Source organism: Oncorhynchus nerka, linkage group LG12 (assembly GCF_034236695.1).
Source record: "Oncorhynchus nerka isolate Pitt River linkage group LG12, Oner_Uvic_2.0, whole genome shotgun sequence".
Taxonomy (NCBI): Eukaryota; Metazoa; Chordata; class Actinopteri; order Salmoniformes; family Salmonidae; genus Oncorhynchus; species Oncorhynchus nerka.
Window position 1 is genome coordinate 35903187 of NC_088407.1, and position 18663 is coordinate 35921849.

General features: G+C 45.8%; 1 protein-coding gene across 4 annotated transcripts in view; it reads right to left on the minus strand.

Annotated features, from left to right (window-relative positions):
- The window catches only part of LOC115138198 (cGMP-specific 3',5'-cyclic phosphodiesterase-like), an 87544-nt gene that overhangs the window by 23248 nt on the left and 45633 nt on the right, over nt 1–18663 (minus strand). For all 4 annotated transcript variants that reach the window (XM_029674790.2, XM_029674791.2, XM_029674789.2 and 1 more), the window contains exons 7-8: nt 18446–18583; nt 6994–7061 (exon numbers count right to left, since the gene is read on the minus strand). In XM_029674790.2, the coding sequence (XP_029530650.1) occupies nt 6994–7061; nt 18446–18583 (206 nt within the window). The remainder of the gene's footprint in view (nt 1–6993; nt 7062–18445; nt 18584–18663) is intronic.

Below are 18663 nucleotides of genomic sequence, written 5' to 3' on the forward strand. Positions count from 1 at the left end.
GGCGTTGGACATTTTGCTGGAGCAATTCTGGAGCACCTGTCGGGCATTTCTAGCTCAGTGTCCCCTCATCTTTGAGCTTCAGCCCTCCTCCTTCCCCTTGGATCGCTCCAAGATAGCCTACCTCATCACACTGAGGTCCGGGATGACTCTCACCTGGGCTACTGCTGTATGGGAACAACAGCCGGCCAAATGCTTTAGTCTGTAGGGGTTCGTGGGAGAGGTGAAGAAGGCTTTGATGGTCCATTCTACGGGAGAGAAGTTGCCCGGAAGCTAATCCAACTGCAGCAGGACTCCCACAGAGTGGCAGACTATGCGGTGGATTTCCGCATGTTGGCGGCGGAGAGTGATTGGAACCAGGAAGCGCTATTCGATATTTTCCTGCACGGCGTCTCGGAGGTGGTCAATGATGAGTTTGCTTCTTGGGAGTTACCTACAGATCTCGATTCCCTCATCGCGTTGACCATCCGCATCGATGGGCGATTACAGAAATGACGGAGTGAGAGGAAATTTGATTTCGCTCACACGTCCAGGGATTCCACCTTGCCTCCGAGTCAACCCGGAAGTCCCCGATGGTCCTGTTGATGAGAGAAACGGAGGCTTCCTGATCCTTCGCCGAAGCTGGCCGAGTTACCGCTTCCCTAGCCTATGCAAGTAGGCAGAGCTGGGCTGTCGCCAGCGGAACGGCAATACAGGATCAACACAAAGAGGTGTCTGTATTGCGGGACTCTTGGTCATTTTGTGTCCTCTTTTCTGTTAAAAGAGCAGGCTCACCGGTAGGAGTGAGTACTCTGTTGCGCCATATGGAGAACTTTTCTGCTTCCCTTGCTCGCACCCCTTTTCATGCCATTCTGCTGTGGGGAAACCAGTCTTAATCTCTCCGGGTCCTCATTGACTCTGGGGCCGATTAGTTTTTTTGGACGCTACACTGGCTTCCGAGATGAACATCCCCACTCAGCCTCTCTTCATTCCCATGGATGTTAGTGCGCTGGACGGGCACTCTACAGGCCGGGTCACTTATAATACCACTCCCATCAACCACTCCCAGATGTCAGGGAATCACAGTGAGAGTATTCAAAGTCTCCTCAGATTACCATGGTTTTGGGATTCTCCTGGCTCCAGTGACACAATCCCCTCATCAACTGGCGTCATTATGGTCTGTAGTCCGTTCTGCCACGCCCATTGTCTGAAGCCACCGCAACCTGCCCCGGGACGTCTTACTGGGGGCTCGGAAGGTGCCCCGGACCTTTCCACCATCCCCGCGGAGTACCAGGACCTCGGGGAAGTGTTCAGCAAGGCCCAGGCCACTTTGTTTCCACTGCACCGACCCTATGACTGTGAAATTGACCTCCCTAGAAACTTTTATCACCGCTTTATCTGGGGTTACAACACCCTGGCTTACCCTGTCTGCACTCACCTCTACCAAGGTTCCGTTCACGTGGTCCTCTGCCGCTGACCGGGCGTTCCAAGACCTCAAACAGCACTTCACCACTGTTCCTGCATCCCTGCACCTTCTCCCACTGCCTCAATGTCACGGGGAGGAACTACGATGTGGGGAATGGAGAGCTTCTCGCGATGAAGATGCCTTTGGAGGAATGGAGGCACTGGTTGGAAGGGGCAGAACATCCGTTCATTGTGTGGACCGACCACAAAAACCTGGAGTATCTCCGCACCGCCAAGAGCCTAAACTCCAGGCAAGCGAGATGAGCCCTGCTGTTTACCCGGTTCAACTTTTCCTTCTCTTACCGGCCGGGGTCCAAGAACGTCAAGCCAGATGCCCTGTCTCGCCGCTATAGCCCCACGGTTACCACCCCGGAGCCCGAAACCATCTTTCCCACCTCGTGCCTGGTGACAGCACTCAGCTTGGGTATAGGGAAACTTGTCTGGGAGGTGCTGCGTTCCCAGATGAACCCTGGGGGGGGGGGGGGCAGATAACTGGATGATTGTGCCTGATGCTGTCTGCTCCACGGTCCTGGAGTGGGCCCATTCCTCCAGGCTTGCCTGCCACCCGGGCTCCCGTAGGACCCTGGTCTTCGTGCGACAACGCTTTTGGTGGCCTACTATGGTTACGGATGTCGCCGCGTTTGTCGCTGCCTGCATATCTGTGCTCAGATCAAGACATCAAGACTCCTCGGCAAGCTCCGGCTGGTGATCTGCAACCACTGCCTGTCCCTCACCGTCCCTGGTCCCACATATCCCTGGATTTCATCACGGGTCTCCCCCGTCTGAGGGCAGCACTGCCATCCTGACTGTGGTCAACCGGTTTTCCAAAGCCGCCCACTTCATTCCTCTCCCCAAAATACCCTCAGCCAAGGAGACGGCCCAGCTCATGGTGCAGCACGTCTTCCGGATCCATGGACTGCCAGTTGGCACCCCTAGAGATCTTCGGTTCAGCCTGTCCTCTCGGTTCCACCCCCAGTCCAATGGCCAGTCGGAGTGAGCCAACCAGGACCTCGAGACTACTCTGCGCTGCCTTGTCTCCGCCAACCCCACCACCTGGAGCCAGCAGCTTGTGTGGGTGGAATATGCCCACAACACCCTTTCCTGCTCTGCCATGGACCTATCGCCATTTGAGTGTTCCTTGGGGTATCAGGAAGGTAGCAGGAAGAAAAGGTTGGCTTACCTTCTGCCCAGATGTTGGTCTGCCACTGTCGTCGTACCTGGAGGAGAGCCCAGTTGGGCCTCCTCTAGACCATGTTCAGGTATCGACGACAAGCGGATCGCCATCCGACCCGACTCCCTGGTATCATCTCAGGCAGAAGGTATGGCTATCCACCCGGGATCTGCCCCTCCGGGTGGAATCCCGATCTCTCCCACCGGTTTATAAGCCTATCTCCCATCTCTAAAATTATCAGCCCTGCTGCTGTTTGTCTTCTGTTGCCCCGTATCCTTCGAATACATCCCACATTTCATGTGTCCAGAGTTAAACTCATGTCTCACAGCCCTTTGCCTCCTGTTTCCAGGCCCACCCATCTCCCGCGTCTCCTCGTTGGCCAACCGGCATACAGGGTGAGGCGTTTCCTGAAAGTTCGACCTCGGGGAAGGGGGTTCCAGTACCTGGTTGACTGGGAGGGTTATGGGTTCCTACTTGGGACATTCTGGACCCAGGCCTCATCGAGGATTTCCGACACCCTGGTCAACCAGGTATGCGAGTTCTTGTTCCTGTTTTCTAGTTTTCCTGTTTTTGACCTTTTCTGCCTGCCCTGATCCTGAGCCTGCCTGCCGTCCTGTACCTTTGCCCCACCTATCTGGATTACTGACCCCTGCCTGCCCTTAACCTGTCTTTTGCCTGCCCCTGTTGGATTAATAAACTGTTGTTAATTCGGCATTGTCTGCATCTGGGTCTTACCTCAAACCTGATAAAAGTGTACTGTTCAAGTGAGCAAAGCACAACAAGGTGAGTCCAAAATTGTCTTGAATGCTACTGCATAAATGATGTAATATGCCAGGGAGATATGTATACTATAGCTAAGAAAGTAATACTGTATAGTAAGCTGTTAGTAACCCATGTCCCTCACCCTAATAATTTGGTCAATTTTCCCCTCTTAATTTTGCCTACTGTTCTGACTTGGTGGTGCACATGTAGCCTATAACCTGTTCTAAAGAAATGTAATCATTGGATATAGTAACAGCTTTCATTGTCTGCTTATATGCCCCCTTTATATTTATCTTATGGTTCTGACTTGGTGTACAGGGAGAACACTGTAAGAACGGCCCATGTTCTGAATTCTGTTGCTGTACATTTCAAGAGTGCTGAACAAATAGTTATATTGACTACGTCCGTCCTAGCTTGCTTGTTAACGTCTTCATCAAAATTACGGATCCCCTCTTATCCGCTTGTCCTCCCCTTATGCCACAGTTTGTACATCTCAATTGTCAGTATAAACCACATTTGTTTAACATATCAGCTATGTTTTTTAAAGGCAGTAAATGAAGCTGATTGCACTATTTGGCTGCCAGACAAGGCTCCACTGATAGCCAGGAGTAACAGTGGTAAGGTATTGGGACTGCTGTTGGGACAGCTTTATGTAGGCCGAAACAGTTTGTTTTGTTTGCCCCATCAAGATTTCCATGCTAAAATCGCCACTGTTACTTTGAGGTGTGTGTGAGAGTGATTGTGACTGTGTTGGACACCCTTAAAACGATCACATCTGAGCTCTCGTTTCGCTAGATTAGCCATGATTAGATGGCACTAGAAACTAATGAGAGAGACAGAGCAGCTGGAGAATGTGATGGAATTGGCTGGAATGGTGCTGGACGTGTGTGTGGTGCGTGTGTGTGTGTCTAGGCGCAGTCTTTTGGCTAATTCTCAGTGTTATCACATGCTGGCCTCAAAGCAACTCTTATATTAGGAACATCGAACCTAAAAAGGAAACTGTGACACTTAATTTCAATATAAAGGTACAATTAGTCTTTCAATCAAACAAATAACCCAGGAATTTTGTGGGTCAATGAAAGAAAGAATCAATCAAACAAAAACTACTAGAGATAATTATACAAAATCAGCTTCAATGAGTAATAGGATTGCATTGATTCAGAACAGGACTGAATTACCCTCTCCGTGACATTCATCTTCTCCATGCTGCGCAGTTTCTGCCACCTTCGCCCAGGGCTAATGTCAAGTGTGTGTGTGTGTGTGTGCGTGCGCGTTCCTAAAAAGCCTCCCACCGACAGTTGACCACTGAGTCAAAGCTAACATCCTGCTGTTAGCTGTATCCCATTTGGCATTGGCCCCGCGTGGTGGAGCGCTACAAATGACTGCCTCTTCAGACAGGAGTGGTCCTACAGTACACACAGAACATCCTATTCGGCCCATTAGAAGATGTAAACAGAATAGAAAGCGTTTGGGTCAGCTGAGCCAGAATGTAAAAGAATGAGACACACTTTTGTAAAAAGCAACCGTGTCTGTTTCATCTCACTTCTGTCCCCCTGGAAGTCTCTCTGTGTCTTGCCTGGGAGCATGCTCTCTCTTGCTGTCTTTCTCCATTTCTGTCTCTCTCTCTAGGACAAGTGCACACACTTTCAGACAGGCAGACAGACAGAAATACACACACACACAACATACACACACACCGACACCACCCCTCCCATCCTAATGCCCACGCTCCCGTCCACATACAATCCTATTGTAAATGGCTGTGAGATGAGAGTTAGTGAGATGGAGATAGAGATTGAAGTGAACAGTAGGTGCTCCGCTGCCTGGCTGGAGGGCTCCGAGACGTAGGAGAACAAATCACAAATCTCCCCCCAGGATCAGGCTAATGGGATTTACCTCCACTCTACATTGCAATGTATTCCCCTGGCAGAGGACGAGCAGCTAACTGCCCCCCTCCCCTTGCCCCCCTCCCCTTGTCCCCCCCCGTTAGAGAGATCTGATAATCTTACCCCCTCACGCCGTTCCAGATTTTTTTGTTGGTAGTTGGTGATGTATGAGCACACAAAAGCTTGTGTGGTATGAACCCATTTGGATCACGAACCCATGACCTTTAGGTGATTGTGATCTATAGGTCACGTGCCTATACGGTCCCTACAGCACAGCTCCCTATGTCAATCAGCCAGATTTTTTTTTGCCAATTTCTGTTCCATATAGACTGCAACCATATCATCTAAAGATATAACATTGCTATAACATACTATTGCCATTTTATTCTTTCAAACAAGAGCGGTTTAGATTCACCTTAGCTGAGGTGAATTCAATTGAGTTCCAAGTTATTAGCCCCAGACCTAGCACGTAGAAAGAAGACATGACGTTGAAGGGTTGTTCACTGATTGTTATAATAAACAACACTTGACTTGCCTACTCCCACATAGACCCCCCACTGAATTCCCTCTATTGGACTCTGTAGCGTTGCTTATTGAGACATGAACCTTAGCTACCCACATGTGCAACCAATACAGCCTGTCAGGCAGCATGACTAGCGCATAGATCTCGGCTGAGCCCTTGGCTTCCGACTTCAAAACAGCCGTGTCCGTGCGTGACGTGCGCTCGTAGGCCCATCTCTGAAAGCCTTCCAAAGGGGAAGAAAAATCTCCCTTCATCGTAATAGGTTGCTCCTAAACAGATTGTGACGGAGGAGCTGTCAAATGAGTCTTAAAAGGGGTTCTTAGAAAAGTTTTCAGCGTTCTTAGATCAGACCAGAAGTACTCCTCTAACAGGGAAAGGGCAGTAGATCATTGATCCGATGTCAAGGCTCTTGCCAAAGGGATGATGTCGGATTTTTCTTGAAAACATAAGAGACCTCAGAGGACCTTGAGTCAGATCTGTTAAAGTCAGACAGGTCTCGACTAAACACCATAGCTAGGGGCAGGAGCTTTTCCTGACCATATGACCTTTAACCTGACATGGGGAAAAACTCCTGGCCCTACTCCCCACCCACATCTCACTACCCACACTCCCACCCATGTACAACCCTATTGAAAATGGATGTGAGTTAGTGAGACAGAGATAGATAGAGATTGAAGGCGTTTTGCTGCCTGCCTGGAAAACTCAGAGACGTACAAGAACAAAATCCCAAATCTTCCCGAAGGATCAGGCTTTTACCTTCCCTCCACATTTCAATGTAAGGCTCATATATTTTCCCCTGGCAGAGGGCGAGCAGCTAACAGCTCTCACTCCGCCTCTCATCTCGTCCTCCCTCTCATTCTACCTCTCCGTCTCTCTTTCCTCCCCCCATTAGAGAGAGACGATAAGCTCACCCCCGTTCCGGATCTTTGGGATGCTCTCTTTACCTGACCCCCCTCTCTCAAAGGCCTACAAAGACAATCATTCAATACTTACTGTACAAATACACACTAAACTCGGTAGAGGTTACGATTGAGAATGAGTATTTCTCTCATTCAAAGCACTTTATGGCGCAACTCACGGCCCTCTGTCATCAGAGTAATATCACCCACCAGTGTGACACACAGCACCCATATTTCTCATATTAGGCAGTATTGGGAGGAACAACCCGTTTCAAATTAGTCAGGTTTAACAGTTAGAGGTTATCGCCTTACCTTTTGGGGACGTCTATGGCCTCTCCCAGCTCCTCGTATTCCATGTGAAACACGCTGGAGAAGGAGTTCTGGAACACAGAACCACCACAGCGGTTATTTACCTTACAGCGGCCATTACTGACAGAGGGAGAGAAGGGAGCGAGAGAGACATGCCAGCCCAGCAGGCTTACAGCTAATGCTATTAGTCTCCAGTGACAGTACACACAAATTCAGCGTAGCATAGACCTCAGAGAGAGAGAGAAAGAGAATGTGTGTGTGTGCAGCGTGCACACGTGTGTCAAGTAAAATGCAAGTAAAAATGTAGACTTCAGAGAGAGAGTGTATGTATGTGTGTGTGTGTGTGTGTGTGTGTGTGTATATCATGACATCTGTGTGAGAGTTTTCATTCAGAACATATCAGGTTCCCGCTCCTATCCAAACGATAATAATTGAGGCACTGCCATCCCTACAATCCTCTTTCTGCCCGCTCCCAAAGAAGAGAGGGAAGTTGATATATTACACATCAGGCCTTGCCAGAAGCCGAGTTTATTTCAGCATTCCAGGACTCACGGTTACTCCCTTATAGGGACTTGTTTTCAACCTGCACTCCCCTAGCAAAGGATCCATTTTCCATGTTTAATAGTCGCGAGGGTAAGACAGGATGTTTGGATTCTGAGTAAGTCATTCACATGACATTGATGGGGAGAAGTCGTGTTTGTTCGGGGGGGGGGTGTCATTAGTTTACATTTTTATCCTGTCAGGGAATGTTTCCACCAAGTCCTATAGGTTTAACTCTTGGCTTTTGTCTTAGACGTAGGGGTATATGCATCCATCTACACTACCGTTCTAAAGTTTGGGGTCACTTAGAAATGCCCTTGTTTTTAAAAGAAACACACATTTTTTTGTCCATTAAAATAACATCAAATTGATCAGAAATGCAGTGTGGACATTGTTGATGTTGAAATGACTATTGTAGCTGGAAACGGCAGATTTCTTATGGAATATCTACATAGGCGTACAGAGGCCCATTATCAGCAACCATCACTCCTGTGTTCCAATGGCACGTTGTGTTAGCTAATCCATATTTATCATTTTAAAAGGCTAATTGATCATTAGAAAACCCTTTTCCAATTATGTTGGCACAGCTGAAAACTTGTTCTGATTAAAGAAGCAATAAAACTGGCCTTCTTAACATGAGTTGAGCATCTGGAGCATATGCATTTATGGGTTCGATTACAGGCTCAAAAGGGCCAGAAACAAAGACCTTTCTTCTGAAACTCGTCAGTCTATTCTTGTTCTGAGAAATGAAGGTTATTCCATGCGAGAAATTGCAAAGAAACTGAAGATCTGGTACAACGCTGTGTACTACTCCCTTCACAGAACAGTGCAAACTGGCTCTAACCAGAATAGAAAGAGGCCCCGGTGCACAACTGAGCAAGAGGACTAGTACAAAAGAGTGTCTAGTTTGAGAAACAGATGCCTAAAAGTCCTCAACTGACAGCTTCATTAAATAGTACCCGCAAAACACCAGTATCAACGTCAACAGTGAAGAGGCGACTACGGGATGCTGGCCTTCTAGGCAGAGTTCCTCTGTCCAGTGTTCTTTTGTCCATCTTAATCTTTTATTTTTATTGGCCAGTCTGAGATATAGTTTTTTCTTTGTAACTCTGCCTAGAAGGCCAGCATCCCGGAGTGGCCTCTTCACTGTTGACGTTGAGACTGGTGTTTCAAAGTCAGTTAACGTCATTTGATGTTATTTTAATACACAAAAAAATAGCTTTTCTTTAAAAAAAATTACATTTTTAAGTGTCCCCAAACTTTTGAACGGTTGTGTATGTCAGCAGAGTGTTCGGGTCGATTTTTATAGCAACAACACAGGGGACGTTTAACGAGACATGTCATGCACACAGATGCACATTACATGTTAATGTTTTTAAATGTATGTCAATTGTAAAGTACTTTGTCTGTAAGGTATTTTTCGTTATGTGTCGGGCCCCTGTAAAACTAGCTGTCGCCATTGGCGTCGGCTAATGGGGATCCTAATATACTGAACAAAAATATAAACGCAACACGCAACAATTTCAACGATTTGACTGAGTTACAGTTTACAGAAGGAAATCAGTCAACTTAAATCAATTCATTAGGCCCTAATATATGGATTTCACATGACTGGGCAGGGGCTCAGCCATGGGTGGGCCTGGGAGGAGCCAATTCTGTCAAATGACGTTGGAGGCAGCTTATGTTTGAGAAATGAACATTCAATTCACTGGCAACAGCTCAGTTGGACATTCCTACAGTCAAGCATGCCAATTGCACGCTCCCTCAAAACTTGAGACATCTGTGGCATTGTGTTGTGTGACACAACTGCACATTTTAGAGTGGCCTTTTATTGTCCCCAGCACAAGGTGCGCCTGTGTAATGATCATGCTGTTTAATCAGCTTCTTGATATGCCACACCTGTCAGGTGGATGGACTATCTTGACAAAGGATAAAATGCTCACTAACAGAGATATAAACAATTTTGTGCACAACATTTGAGAGAAATAAGCTTTTTGTGTGTATGTAAAATTAACTGGGATCTTTTATTTCAGCTCATGCAACATGAGACATGGGACCAGCGTTTATATTTTTGTTCAGTATAAATAAAAAATGTCTGTAATTGTTTGGCATAATAACTAATCCAGGTTGTTTATAAAGGTCCATGTCAGGCAGACGAAACCCAGTCGCCTTATCTGAGCTGATCACTGACGTGATCTTCCTGTCTGGGTTGGTGCCCCCCCTCGGGTTGTGCTGTGGTGGAGATCTTTGTGGGCTATACTTGGCCTTGTCTCAGGATGGTACGTTGGTGGTTGAAGATATCCCTCTAGTGGTGTGGGGCTGTGCTTTGGCAAAGTGGGTGGGGTTATATCCTGCCTGTTTGGCCCTGTCCGGGGGTATCATCGGATGGGGCCACAGTGTCTCCTGACCCCTCCTGTCTCAGCCTCCAGTATTTATGCTGCAGTAGGTAATGTGTCGGGGGGCTAGGGTCAGTCTGTTATATCTGGAGTACTTCTCCTGTCTTATCCGGTGTCCTGTGTGAATTTAAGAATGCTCTCTCTAATTCTCTCTTTCTTTCTTTCTTTCTCTCTCTCGGAGGACCTGAGCCCCAGGACCATGCCTCAGGACTACCTGGCATGATGACTCCTTGCTGTCCCCAGTCCACCTGGCCGTGCTGCTGCTCCAGTTTCAACTGTTCTGCCTGCGGCTATGGAACCCTGACCTGTTCACCGGACGGGCTACCTGTCCGAGACCTGCTGATTTCAACTCTCTACAGACAGCAGGAGCGGTAGAGATACTCTTAATGATCGGCTATGTAAAGCCAACTGACATTTACAGCACAAGGTGCTGACTTGCTGCACCCTCGACAACTACTGTGATTATTATTATTTGACCATGCTGGTCATTTATGAACATTTGAACATCTTGGCCATGTTCTGTTATAATCTCCACCCGGCACAGCCAGAAGAGGACTGGCCACCCCTCATAGCCTGGTTCCTCTCTAGGTTTCTTCCTAGGTTTTGGCCTTTCTAGGAGTTTTTCCTAGCCACCATGCTTCTACACCTGCATTGCTTGCTGTTTGGGGTTTTAGGCTGGGTTTCTGTACAGCACTTTGAGATATCAGCTGATGTAAGAAGGGCTATATAAATACATTTGATTTGATTTGATCTGGCCTGGTTGGTTGTCACGTACGTTATATAAATGAGCTGACCAAGGCACAGCGTGAGTAGAGTTCCACATTTTAAGTGAAACTTCAAAACAACAAAGAATAAACGAACGTGCAGTATGTAGCGCACATAGGCACGAAACAAAACAATATCCCACAACGCAGGTGAGAAAAGAGCCACACTAAGTATGATCCCCAATTAGAGGCAACGATCATCAGCTGCCTCCAATTGGGAACCATACTCACATCAACATAGAAAATAAAACCTAGAAAACCCTCTAGTCACGCCCTGATCTAAAACACCATAGAGAACCCCAAGGGCTCTCTATGGTCAGGGCGTAACATTGGTTATACATACCACATCTGATACAGCTCTCGGTTGGATTCAAGTCAGTGTACAACCCAAAAGAACACTGAGATGTATCTTTTTTTAAGAGGAGATTTTTAAAGGCAGGAGAGCATGCTGACCTCCCGTTGGGTGAAGCACGTCGGACCATATCAGATATCACATAAAACCACCCCAGCGTCGCCACTTCTAGGGGCTCAGTGGATAATGTTTAAAACTTCCCTCGACAAGTCACAGAACTTAGTTAATCAGGTATCGGAGCTCCGACTTTGCAAACGATTCAAATGCTTGTTTAAGGATAGCTTTGTCATTTGCTGGAGTTTACACAGAGGGACATTGTATGTCTTTGTTGAGTTTGTGCAAACCTTTACATTGACATAAGCATATGGGCTTGTCAAACAGATAGACACTAAAAGCTTCCAAACTCATATTTCTAGAAAATGTATAGCTCTTCTAAGAAGCAATGTCTCTACGGTGAGAAAATCCAGATATTATTTATGGAAATTCTTGGTAAATTCATCCCTTTGTTGTTAGTATAAATGAGTGTTAGTATAAATGAGTGTTAAAGTGTTACTTTAACCCTTCACACTAATGGGAAATGGCCTATATGGACAAGGCTAAATTGAAGTGTATTTCTTACAGAGGAAATATGAAAAACATATGCATAGTATGGTAGCAATTGAAAGAGAACATTTTGGAGATTATGGGAACATTTTTAGACCACATATGAGGACGTAATAGTTCACCTGACACAAGACTGAATTTTAACATTACAATAAAAGGTTCATTGTATGTGCATTTTACATTTACTGTACTTTTCGCCTCATTTGTTGATAACGAAATCTGAAAAAATACTCTGGGTACATTCAGTAACCTGAACATGTTTGCGTTTACGCAATCCAAAAATGGGCCATTTTTAACTCGAAATCTGAGTCAGGTGGGCATCATTTGAAAGCTTGCTCTATTGCCAACATGATCTTAGAGTGTTTGGCTTTCACAGGGCAATTCAGAGAAACAGATCGTAATTTTGATGCAAATAGAAAGGAGTTTATGTTTCACCTGTCTTTGTGTAAGTCTCCACCCCCCTCCAGGTGTCGCCCATCTTCCCATTATCCCCTGTGTATTTACACCTGTGGTCTCTGTTTGTCTTTTGCCAGTTCGTCTTGTTAGGTCTTTCCAGCGTTCTTTCCCGCCTTCCTGTTTCACTAGTTCTGTTTCCTAATTTTTCCCGGGTTTTGACCATTCTGCCTACCTGGACCCCAAGCCAGCCTGCCGCCCTGTACTTGCCTGACTTTAACCTGATTATGAACCTCTGCCTGCCCTGACCCCGAGCCTGCCGTCCTGTACCTGCCTGACTTTGACCTCATCACAAACCTCTGCCTGCCCTCAAAATGCCCTTTGCCTGCTCTGTTTCGAATAAATCTTCTGAGAACTGTACTATCCGCCTCCTGTGTCTGCATTGGAGTCATATTCTGAGTCGTGATAGTATGAACTGGCCATGACTGACCCAGCAGACTTGGACCAGCTCCGCAATGCCGTCTCCTCCCAGGGAGCCACCATTGGAAGACATGAGGAGTTACTTCAAGGTCTTATGGAATGATTCCAGAAATGCCTTCAACACATTGCTGGAACAATTCTGCAGATTGTCTGTGAGGCAATAGAGAGAGAGAGGGAGAGAGGCAATAGAGAGAGAGACAGAGAGAGACAGAGAGAGAGAGGCGATAGAGAGAGAGAGAGAGAGAGGCGAGAGAGAGAGGCAATAGAGAGAGAGAGGCAATAGAGAGAGGCAATAGAGAGAGAGAGAGGCAATAGAGAGAGAGACAGAGAGAGAGAGAGAGAGAGAGGCGATAGAGAGAGAGAGAGAGAGAGAGAGAGAGTGAGGAAATAGAGAGAGAGAGAGGCAATAGAGAGAGAGAGGCAATAGAGAGAGAGAGAGAGGCAATAGAGAGAGAGAGAGAGAGAGAGAGGCAAAAGAAAGAGAGAGAGAGAGAGAGAGAGAGAGAGGCAATAGAGAGAGAGAGGCAATAGAGAGAGAGAGAGGCAATAGAGAGAGAGAGGCAAGAGAGAGAGAGAGAGAGAGAGAGAGAGAGAGAGAGAGAGAGAGAGAGAGAGAGAGAGAGAAAGAAAACAAGCTGGCTCCCTATTTGGGCCAGTTGCTGCAGTACTAATGAAGCTACAGTGACAAAACAACCTTTATGTCCCAAGCTCTAATCTTTGACCAACAAAAAGCTTATCTACTGTACCATCCTCCCTGAAGGCTTGGGTCAGTGTCCTTTCTGGGCTTGTTTAGATAAGACAACCCTCACAACCCTCATATATCCAAATAACAACTGAAGGATGATACTTGTTGTATATGCTATTAATACTGACTGTTTATGGACATAAGCATTATAGCCAAAATATAGTACATGGACTTAAGAAGTGTGTCTGTTTTTGATCACAGACTCATATCTTTGTCAGTTATCAATAACAATGACAGCTGCCTGTGAAATGTTACTCTAACCGTAATTAAGAGTAGGTCTGCTTCTAACGACCATAGAAGATTAATGGCTCAGATGATTTCTGCTCGTTTGCTGGGTAAATATTATGGAGTTAGCGTCTTGGCCACAGCGTGCTGTGCAGTTGCAGTTGTTTGTCTTACTTGCACCCAAACACATGTCTACAGCAGAAACATGTGTATGCATACACGCACACACACGCACGCACGCACGTATGCACACACTCACACACGCACACACGCACACACACGCACGCACGCACACACACACACACACACACACACACACACACACACACACACACACACACACACAAAACAAACAGAATAGGCGCAGTGAGATTGATGAACTTTTACTAGAGGGCCACTCTTATTTCAGTGGCATTGAACACGTCCCCTTTCTCCCCTTTTGATTGTGAAGTTGACTCATTTCGACAAAAAAAACATTCCGCCTTGGACAGGAAAGCTTCAAGCCACCTCCAGTAAACTCTGTCCTTTCCCCCTCACAGAAAACATATAAACACATCATAAGAGGAGAGAATGGAGATCTCTGGGCTAGCGTTCTCCTCTCCGCCTTGCTCACTGCTATTAATCACACTCCTCGTCGTAGCTGAAAGTCCAGATTCCAATTTAGTGAGCGTGGGGGGAGGGGGGGGGGGGGTTGAAGTGGAGGGAAAGGGAGTGTGTGTGTGTGTGTGTGTGTGTGTGTGTGTGTGTGTGTGTGTACGTTCATTCTTGTGTTTGTGTAACAGGACAGAACAAGACAAGCAGGTAGTGGTACAGTAACTTTCCAAAGCCACCAGCAGTCACATTATTCTATGTACTAGTTTCCATAGTCACCAGCAGTCATATTACTATATGTACTAGTTTCCAAAGCCACCAGCAGTCACATTTTTCTATGTACTAGTTTCCATAGTCACCAGCAGTCATATTACTATATGGACTAGTTTCCATAGTCACCAGCAGTCATATTACTATATGTACTAGTTTCCATAGTCACCAGCAGTCATATTATTATATGGACTAGTTTCCATAGTCACCAGCAGTCATATTACTATATGGACTAGTTTCCATAGTCACCAGCAGTCATATTACATATATGTACTAGTTTCCATAGCCACCAGCAGTCCTATTACTCTATGTACTAGTTTCCATAGTCACCAGCAGTCCTATTACTCTATGTACTAGTTTCCAAAGCCACCAGCAGTCACATTATTCTATGTACTAATTTCCATAGTCACCAGCAGTCATATTACTATATGTACTAGTTTCCATAGATAGCCACCAGCAGTCATATTACTCTATGTACTAGTTTCCAAAACCACCAGCAGTCACATTATTCTATGTACTAGTTCCCATAGTCACCAGCAGTCATATTACTATATGTACTAGTTTCCAAAGCCACCAGCAGTCACATTATTCTATGTACTAGTTCCCATACTCTCCAGCAGTCATATTACTATATGTACTAGTTTCCATAGCCACCAGCAGTCACATTATTCTATGTACTAGTTTCCATAGCCACCAGCAGTCATATTAATATATGTACTAGTTTCCAAAGCCACCAGCAATCACATTATTCTATGTACTAGTTTCCATAGTCACCAGCAGTCATATTACTATATGGACTAGTTTCCATAGTCACCAGCAGTCATATTACTATATGGACTAGTTTCCATAGTCACCAGCAGTCATATTACTATATGGACTAGTTTCCATAGCCACAAGCAGTCATATTATTATATGGACTAGTTTCCATAGCCACCAGCAGTCATATTACTAAATGGACTAGTTTCCATAGTCACCAGCAGTCATATTACTATATGCACTAGTTTCCATAGTCACCAGCAGTCATATTACTCTATGTACTAGTTTCCATAGCCACCAGCAGTCACATTATTCTATGTACTAGTTTCCATAGCCACCAGCAGTCATATTACTCTATGTACTAGTTTACAAAGCCACCAGCAGTCACATTATTCTATGTACTAATTTCCATAGTCACCAGCAGTCATATTACTATATGTACTAGTTTCCATAGATAGCCACCAGCAGTCATATTACTCTATGTACTAGTTTCCAAAACCACCAGCAGTCACATTATTCTATGTACTAGTTTCCATAGCCATCAGCAGTCATATTACTATATGTACTAGTTTCCATAGCCATCAGCAGTCATATTACTATATGGACTAGTTTCCATAGCCATCAGCAGTCATATCACTATATGTACTAGTTTCCATAGCCATCAGCAGTCATATCACTATATGTACTAGTTTCCATAGCCATCAGCAGTCATATTACTATATGTACTAGTTTCCATAGTCACCAGCAGCCATATTACTATATGGACTAGTTTCCATAGTCACCAGCAGTCATATTACTATATGTACTAGTTTCCATAGCCACCAGCAGTCATATTACTATATGTACTAGTTTCCATAGCCATCAGCAGTCATATTACTATATGGACTAGTTTCCATAGCCATCAGCAGTCATATCACTATATGGACTAGTTTCCATAGCCATCAGCAGTCATATCACTATATGTACTAGTTTCCATAGCCATCAGCAGTCATATTACTATATGTGCTAGTTTCCATAGCCACCAGCAGCCATATTACTCTATGTGCTAGTTGCAGTTTAGATCTGAACAGACAAGCCAAGTCCCATTCAGTTCTGTTTCTCTCATAACCATAGGAGGCAGAAAGAACACAAACAAGCACTTCTCGAATAATGTTTCTCATTGTCTAGTGGACTGGGCTCAATGCAGTCATTCATTTTCTCTATTACAATGCCATTTCATATTTCCCCCACTAACAAGGTAACAAAACAGCCTTCAATTGTTAATGCTGATTGCATCGCGAGTACTCGTCTAAATGCTGAGGGCCTCTCAATGGATGCTGTCTGGGATAGTTGAACCCAAAATATAATTTTGTTCAATGTTTTCGTACAAAGTGGCCGAGCTCAGTCCAAATTCCATGCAGTCTGTATTGAAAATTCAATAGAGTAGGCCTGGGGGAAATCCATAGACCTTGATCCCGAAATGAATGGGAATTATTTTGAACTCTCCCTTGATTAAGCATCATCATTCATACCAACGACATTGAAGATTGCTGTGTTGTCAATGGGCTGTCTGAATAGAAAACCTCAAAAGGTATTCAAGGCTGGAGCTACACAAGAGGAATACAGAACAGAATGGGTCTCTATAGAATACTGTGGAAGTCCTGTAGTTATTCTCTCCTCGCTGAGACATGTCTATTCACTGTCAATACAATCTCTTCCATTTTCTCTTTGATCATTCCTGTCTTTCTCTCTCTTTTATAATTGTTCTCTCGCTCACCATGAAACTGTGAACAAGGTGGACTGCGCTGCCCTCTCCACCTACCCAGTGTCAATCAAGGCATTCATCTCCTTATTTCTCTCTTTCTGTCATTCTGTGGCACCTCCATTCATTCTCTGTTTTTGTCTCTTTGAATGTGTGTGCACGTGCAAGCATCAGGCACCTGCGCAGATACGGGTCTACCTGTGCCCGAGCACCTGTTCCTTTGCCTTTCCACTCGCCAAGTGGCCTTTTGGGTGCTTTCTTCCGTTTTTTTGGTCGTTGTTGTTCTGAACCCAGTGCCCTTAAGTCGTTGTGACATCGTCAAGTTTTTCTCAGTCTGCCCTGTATGTAGACTGCCCTGTACGTAGACTTCCCTGTACGTAGACTGCCCTGTACGTAGACTGCCCTGTACGGAGGAAGCCCTGTACGTAGACTGCCCTGTACGTAGACTGCCCTGTATGTAGACTGCCCTGTACGGAGGAAGCCCTGTACGTAGACTGCCCTGTACGTAGACGGCCCTGTACGTAGACTGCCCTGTACGGAGGAAGCCCTGTACGTAGACTGCCCTGTACGTAGACTACCCTGTACGGAGGAAGCCCTGTACGTAGACTGCCCTGTACGGAGGAAGCCCTGTACGGAGACTGCCCTGTACGGAGACTGCCCTGTACGGAGGAAGCCCTGTACGGAGGAAGCCCTGTACGGAGACTGCCCTGTACGGAGACTGCCCTGTACGGAGATTGCATGCGCCCGATATCCAAACATGTATGGCTTGAGACGTGGTCACTGGTCGAGTGTGTGTAGCAAGCTCCCTAGTTGAAATATCCACAGTGCTGCCACAGCAGCATAACATTTTATTAACACTTGATAACACTTGATTTACATCATCAATTTTGGGTCTGGTTGGCTGATACTTGCAGACATAGAGAGGAGCGGCTGAATCAACGACCCTCCCACTCCATCCCTCCTTCAGTCGGGAGTTGCACATCAGAGCAGCAGCATCACAGGTAGTCTAGACTCTAACTAACCATCATTTACTAAAACAAGCAACCACACAAGCAACTAGCCAGCCATATATCATGAGTTAGAAGATTAGGAATACTATATTATTAAGTTAATATTTAAGAGCATTGGAGATAAATCGCAATCTAAATATTAACTAGCAGATTTAACACCATTGATCAGCCTACCCCCTTTTCCCGATGTCAATCATGTCTTTAGGAGGCACTGTGTAGCCTGCTTACAATTTGGAATGAGTGTTGTTAGAGAAATAAATAGGCCTATGCTCAAGAATGGTCAAATCTTAACTACAGAAGCAATCAGTTATGTTGTGAATTTCGAGATATGAATTATGATAGTCATCATTTCACCAGTGGGTGCTATTTTTTTCCATTTTGAGCACCTGCCCCCTGAAAGTTCTGTGTACTGCCCTGGCAAGCATGTATGTGAGTGAGTGAGTGAGTGAGTGAGTGAGTGAGTGAGTGAGTGAGTGAGTGAGTGAGTGAGTGAGTGAGTGAGTGAGTGAGTGAGTGAGTGAGTGAGTGAGTGAGTGAGTGAGTGAGTGAGTGTGTGAGTGTGTGTGTGTGTATGTGTGTGTGAACCCACCATAGAGTCTCCATCAGCTATGAAGACAGTGCAGCCCTGGGCCTGCATAAAGGAGAGGATGGTGCCTGCTATCTTCCTCAGTAACACCTCGAGAGACTGCTGCTCCTCCAAGATCAGACTGGCCAGGTCCAACAGCACCTGGGGGAGACAGAGTAAACCACTAACACACACAAACATATGACAGCATGAACACACACCCACATACTCATACACAAACA